The sequence below is a fragment of the Danio rerio genome, chromosome 14 (assembly GCF_052040795.2).
Source record: "Danio rerio strain M-AB ecotype USA chromosome 14, GRCz13ab, whole genome shotgun sequence".
Classification (NCBI taxonomy): Eukaryota; Metazoa; Chordata; class Actinopteri; order Cypriniformes; family Danionidae; genus Danio; species Danio rerio.
In genome coordinates this window covers 12,560,255-12,567,500 of record NC_141034.1, presented here as the reverse complement: position 1 = coordinate 12,567,500, position 7,246 = coordinate 12,560,255, and the positions used below count along the sequence as shown (strand labels likewise).

Below are 7,246 nucleotides of genomic sequence, written 5' to 3'. Positions count from 1 at the left end.
AAAATATTTCATGTTTTGTCTGGTCAACTTCATTTCATTTGTAAATATACACCCTTTAGCCGTTCAGACCTGCAACACATTCTAAAAAAACTTGGGACAGGAGCAATTTAGGAATAGTAAACAGGTAAATTGGTTAAATAATGATGTGATTTGAAAAAGATGATGTCAGCATGTGATTGTTATTATGATTGTTTCAAAAGCAGCATCCAAGAAAGATCTAGTTCTTTAGGAGCAAAGTTGGGCAGAGCATGGCCATTTTGCCAACAAATACGCAAGAAAGTTATTGAAATGTTTAAAAACAATGTTCGTCAAAACATAGAAAGACATTTGAATATTTCAACTTCAACAGTGCATAACATAATTAAAAGATTCAAGGAATCTGGAGGAATTTCAGTGCGTAAAAGACAAGGGTGCAAGCCTAAGCTGAACTACAGTGATCTTTGATCCCTCAGGCGGCACTGCATCAAGAATCATCATTCATCTAAGCGATGTCCCAACATGGGCTCAGGACTACTTTGGCAAACCTTTGTCAAGTATCACAACATGTAGGTATATTTACAAATGCCATTTAAAACTGTACAGTGCCAAAAGGAAGCCCTATTCTAACAGTTTCCAGAAGTGCCGTAAATTTCTCTGGGCTCGAAGGCATCTGGGATGGCCCATCACACAGTGTAAATATGCATTGTTTTCAGATAAATCCGTATTCCAGGTATATTTTTTGGGGGAAATGGACACTGTGTCCTTCAAACCAAAAAAGAAAAAGATCATCCCCACTGTTACCAGCAACAAAGTCCAAACACCATTGTCTGCCATGGTATCAGGTTGTCTCAGTGCCCTTGGAAAAGGTACTATAACTTGCACTTCTGTGATGACACCATTAATGCTGAAAAGTACATAGAGAATTTGTAGCACAACAGCAGGACACCCATGCATATTTCAACAAGACAAGGCAAAATTACATTCTGCACACATTACAAAGTCCTAGCTGCAGAGAAAGAGGATACACGTACTTGACTGGCCTGCAGGCTCGTTCTGTCTCCATTGTATGAATATGTGAACCCGTACTGTTGCCCACCTAAAGAATTAAGACTTGTTTGCGGGAAGTATGTGACAAAATTACACCTGAAACAATTTTTTTCAAATGTGTTGCAAGAACCAAAATTGGGATACTAAAGAAAATCGTGTTTATTTAAAAACAAAAAAGTCAAAATCAAAATCACGAGGAGTACATTAAATAATGGTTGTTGTTTTGTCTGCAATGAAATACGAGTTAAAGTAAATTTAGAAATCACTACTTTCTTTTTTTGTTTACGTTTTCCATACTGTCCCAACTTTTTCTGATTTAGGGTTGTATGAACCATTTTAGAAATAAAGGTGACTTTACTACAGAGCTGTTTAACGCTTGACTCTAATTATTGGCAAATATTCATGTTCATGCAAATAGTGTAAAGATATTTTAATTGGAACAACCAATGTAGTTCCATGTAGGCCTGACCACATTAGTTTCATTTCACATTTTAACATCCAATTACAGAGCACCTCAGTCATTTAGGAGACATTCTTTTCATTATAGCTTCTCACTGGTCATGACAATGTCAAACTGTGCTCAATTTCTGAGAATAGGGAGCCATGCTGATTTTTTCAGGGTCTGTAAAATAAACAAACGAACAAATAAATAGATGTGACTTTGCACAAATTCTGTGAATGTATCTGTCACCAATTGTAGGAAAATTGAAAACAAGCAGGACATAATATAATAGTGCCAGAAAAAGTTGTGACAAAAAAAATCTTGCTACCATTTCACTTGAAGAGTTAGGCTATCTGCCTTGTCTTGATAATGGCAGTTCAGTCTTATTCGTGAACTAATTTATAGTAAAACTATTTCATCTAACTATCTCTACTTTTAGTCTAAATGTTTGACCTTGTGTACTGCTGGTTTTGACTTTATAAGGAATGGCTAACAAGTTATTTGTAAAACAAAAAAGATAAAAACATCTAACTCTTTACATAGGAGGCATTTTAATTTAATAATAATTTGCTGGTTACAATGACAATGAACGAAGAAATCACCATTTGTACAGTACATGTTTGGACAGAATCAACTCCTGTTCATAATCTATGAATAAGCAATAAACCTAGTATATTTTAAAATGTTACAGATAAGGGTATAGACAGTATCAATATATATGAGTAACAAACTTTTTCTTCTTTTTTTTTCCCACAGTGTTCTTTTTTGTGTTAATTCAATTGATATCAGCCAAAACTAAGTTCAGAATGCTACTTTTAATATTCTTTATTGCTTTAAACATGACCTTACACACATAAAGACCACAGTGAAGCAAAAACACAGACAGTAACTCAAAGAAATATGACCACATATAGTAAAAATGAAGCACAGTGACATCTCATTTTGGAAATGCAACTAGACTTTGACAATGTATGTCTGAAAAAAAAGTACAAACACGATGAAATTGTGTACAGTAATTTTTTTTATATAAAAATAAATATTCCATGCTTTAGTATACTCTAAAATATAGTAACTGTTTCTCTCTGGTACATACTACTATAAATTATGAGAAACGTGTTCTGATTTCTCTCTTAAAAACTCAAACAAATAATCTTTGATCATATTAGGTGTTATTCTCAATTAGTTTTTGATAATATATTTCCTAAGTTGAGCACAGAATATTTATACTTTTATTTGGAACTATTTTAAAGCAATACATTCCATCTTAACTCTTCTTGAACTTTTAGTGATATGTTCATTTATTGCCAGCATCCAAAGTTCTTTCAATTGCTGGATTGACAGAGCCTACCTATGTTAGCTCTACTTTAAAGTAGAGATAACATGTAATATACCTGAACATTAAAAAGTTAATTGTTTAAACCAGGGATGTCGAAACCTAATCCTGGAGTTTCACTGTCCTGCAGAGTTTAGCTCACTTCAATACATTTGTCTGGAAGTTTCTAGTAAGCCAAGTAAAACCTTGATTAGCTGATTCAGCTGGTTGGCTGGTTCAGGTGTGTTTAGTAAGGGTAGGAGCTAAAGTATCCAGGACAATGGCCCTCCACAAGCAGGATTGGCCTTGTATTGGTTTTAAGAGCATTATATACTAAATTGGAACAGGAGACAGAAACATTTTCAGATGTAAGACAGTAGTTGGTTTTATTAAAATACATATAAAACTATTCTGTGTGAGGTGTGCACAATGGATGACGTCACATGAAAATCCAAAAATAAAGGTTTCTACATATAAGACATTTCAAATTATAGGATAGAAATCAAAACAATTTTCTGAAAGTGTTGTGAAACACTGGATGCCTGTATATGTATTTAGGGTATAAGTGGAAACAAATCGGCTTTATTTTATATACACAAGCATTAGCTTATAGATTGCACTAAATTATGAGGCTTCAGAAACCCCATCCACTTTTCCAATGCTAACAAATAAACAATCAAATTAATTAAATAAATAAATAATGCCATTGTTTGCCAATACACGCCATTAAGGAGAAATTCTCAGCTCAATTATTGTATTCTTTCAAATGTTATTCCAGTGAATTTGAATCTGCTACATTGTCTTTCCAGGGCAAGTGTTTCCTTCAACTATCTTGTTAGAGACACAAATCCAGACAACGTGAATGTGATATTGATAAAAGGGAGTACTTTATGTCACAACTAACAAAGTTGAAAAACAAGCACATTATTAAATATTTGTTTCTCTCTCTATCTAATTTACAAAACATTAAATTTTCTTTTTTTTTTCTTTTTTTTTTGCCACTCTCAGGGCATGTGTTTTAGTTTATGTAGCTATAATGTTTCTATAGTATTTTAATAATGGTAATATAATTTTCCCTATATTATATTATATAAATCACTTTTAGGACACAAAATAACCCAGACAGGCCCCGACCCCACTAGCCCTTCCCAATACAGTCATTTTGTGATTTAAATATAGGAACAACTAAACATAGAAAAATGTCAATTTCACAGTACTCTTAGTACTCTTTCTCTAAGTACATGAGAGTGAACAGCCCTGTTGAACTTCTACATTTTTTTCTTCAAATCTGTGCACAATTAATGACAAAAAATCATTTAAGGGTACAAGTTGCACAACCTTAATAAACATAAAACAGTAGATAGATATGCAGTTACAGAATTTAGCAGGCAGTGAACAGAAAGGTAATTTAAAAAATGTAAACCAATGAATGATCTAAAGAGATTCCTGCCGGAGTGTCTTTCTGGTTTACCCCACAAAGTTATTATTTGCTGGGCAAGGTTTTGATAGAGCGATTAAGAGAGCCCATATTAATAGATATATGAACTTGAGGACTTGCAGTTTTATTTGGGAGGCTACTAGAATGTCCCATTGCCTCTTCAGCAGCACGGAGAAGAAGTGTGTAGTTGACGGCTACCTCCTCTACCTTACGTAAAAGCTGTAGTTTTTGAGTTTCAGATCTTACTCCCCTGACCAGTTGAATGAATGTCTGAGTAAGGTTACACAGCACCTGAAAGCTAGCTGTGACAGCACTTAGCATTCGCGAGGGACTTTTCTCAACACTTGCCACTCGTCTACACGATGCCCTGAACTCCTTAAAACGGACTGCAAGTTCTTGCTTGTACTCTGCAAGTGTTGCAGAAGGGATACGTGGTTCACCCTCTATTTGGGGACTGTTGGCACACTGCCTTAAAATTGAGAGCAGCTCATTTGCGTCAAGCTGCGCATTTAAGAATCCATCCGGCAACGAGAATGTTTTGTCTTGCAAAGATTTTACTCTTGCCAAGCTAGCTTCCAGGTTCCCACATACACGAAGATCAATCCTTTGTGTTTGTGGCTCCTCTTCTTGCACCTCCTCTTCTCCACAGCAGTCCTCTGCATCAAGTACCTGAAGAGTTTTGCTGATCACTGGCATTGTTCTGGAATCTAGATGCATTCCAGGCAAGACTTGTAAGGGTATGGAATAAGAGAGTTCATCTTTTTCGCTGCTTTCATCAGCAGCCTCACATTTGCGATAACAAAAGCAGAAAGAGCAACATTTTTCTCTGTCCTCTGTATCCTCACTTGGTAATCCTAGAACTTCAGCTGTACCCTCACGACTTTCCTGAAGGATCTCCTCTCCCTGAATATAAAATATCTTCTTTGCGTCCCCATCTTTAGTATGTACAGGCTCCACTGGAGTTGGAAGTCTAAGTCCAGTGGCCCTGACTCTTTCCATTTCTTTCTCAAGGCTCTTTGCTTTTGTAGTTTTAACTTCAGCATACAGGGGGGTGCTGCCATTATTTTCGATTTCCCCTATACTATATCTCCTTTGTAGCTTTTTGTAATGTGGTGCACCTATGGATTCTGTACGGGTGGTGCACATGGGCAAGCATGATGTTGGTATATCTCTGGGTTCCCTTGACTCAAGACTTGTGGAACGGATTCGAGTAGTTTTGATTTCTAAAGTCTGATTTTTTTGCAATTCACCTTGTGGAGTATGTGGAGACTTTGGAATAGCTGGGGGTGTTTTAGAAATTGCCCGTTCTCTTCCTCTCTGTTCTGTTGCAGAACCAACAGCTGTATCTGGGAGACGCATTCCACGGCACATTCTTTTACAATCACAACTGCGCCTCTGTTCTCTTGAGATCCCAGGAACTTTTTGTACAGGACTTGTGCGCAGCTGGCAGGCACATGGGGTAAATGAAGGAACAGGAGAAGATCCCTGTGGCAAGAACTCTCCTTGTGATGTTTTAGGTTTTAGAAGCTCCTCTAGGAACTCTAGCTCATACTGCCTGACCTTTTGAAGTTGTGCACGACGCTCATCTGTTTCTCTGCGCAAACGTGCAGGAAAAGTGGCTGAAATTAAGTTCCTAAAACTTAGGAATGGAGTACTTCGCTGAGATTTGCCTTTGTTATTTGCCTGTTTCTTATACTCAGCACCTGGGATCGTTGCACCCTTTTCCACACAACTCAACATATGTGTTGGGTCTACATTAACAGGTAAACTTTTAGCAACTTTCTGTATTTCCACAGGGGATTTACTCTGGGAGTTCTCTGCCTTTGCCTCTGACATCTCTTTTTTTTCTACTTTAGCAGACATAACTGGTGAGTACTTAGTAGAAGGCAGGGTGTTGGGCGTCACTAAGCTTGCATCAGATGTCTTTGCAGTGTCCTCTTTAGCTAACTGAAGTCCTTTAGCATGGAGACGCTCATCATCTGTGGGAGACAGTGAGTGAAACACTACCAGTTTTTGAACCTGTGGATCTTTCAGACGCACCTGTGGGCCAGGCTCTGGTCGTATTGGACATGTGCAGAATAAGTCAGCTGTTGGTAGAAGGCCTTTTGAACTTGAAGGCTTAGTGGTCTCACTTGAGGCATTCTTGGCATCTTGGCACCTATTTGTTGAACAAATCTTTGCAGATGTAGTTCTATCCACAGGCAAGAGAACAGGTAAGGCTATACTAGTAGTTTCAAGGGTTTTTGCACAAGAGTCTTCTTCCTGTGCACCTTCTGAGGTAATGGTGCTTGGTTTTTCTTCATTAGCGAGAAGTAGTTCTGTGTTGACTTGGGGAGCACTCCCATGTTCTGGTGCTTTAAGTTCCTCAGAAATTTGCAGTTTCGATTCTTCCAAGCATTCTGTGACAAGGCCCTTTTCAGTTATTTCTATATCCTTCTCACCGTTGGCTTCATGGCTTTTGCCCCACTCAGCAGACTTATCAGAGTGACTAATTTCTTTATTTGGAGATATTTTTAGGGGCAAGGTCTTACTTAAAATTACAGGCTTTGGTGGACAGCTGCCACGGATCTGACTCATTGAAAAAGCCCCTCCACCAATAGCTTGTGTTGTACAGCCAGGGATTGTCAAGGGGAAATCTCGTCGACTGAAAAGTCGCTCTTTGTTGATGTGGTGGGCTAGTAAATAGGCCTGGTTCTGATGTTGCTTCATTGCAGACACCATCTCCGACACATCAGTTAACTCTGATGAATTTGTCTCATGTCCAGAGTCTAGAGATGATTCAGGAGTTATGGCAGCCAGTACAATCAACCCTGTAAACACACACACACACACACACACAAACACAAGCATATTTGTAAGAAATTGCATAAGTACAGTTACTTCAGGTAAACAAAAAGTATAGAGAGACATTCAAACAAAAAAAAAAAACTATTTTAAATAAGTTAATGATATAAACTTCTTATCATGTTTGTTATTTTGTTAAGTAGGCAACATTACACTAAAACTAGTTTTGGGACCTTCTAACTTG

General features: G+C 37.4%; 1 protein-coding gene across 19 annotated transcripts in view; it reads right to left on the bottom strand.

Annotated features, from left to right (window-relative positions):
* Window positions 1-2,000: 2,000 nt before the first annotated feature.
* Window positions 2,001-7,246, bottom strand: part of frmpd3 (FERM and PDZ domain containing 3) — a 195,518-nt gene continuing 190,272 nt past the window's right edge. For all 19 annotated transcript variants that reach the window (XM_087281000.1, XM_087281006.1, XM_087281013.1 and 16 more), the window contains one exon: window positions 2,001-7,028. In XM_087281000.1, coding sequence (XP_087137126.1) covers window positions 4,264-7,028 — 2,765 coding nt within the window. In that variant the 3' untranslated portion in view covers window positions 2,001-4,263. The remainder of the gene's footprint in view (window positions 7,029-7,246) is intronic.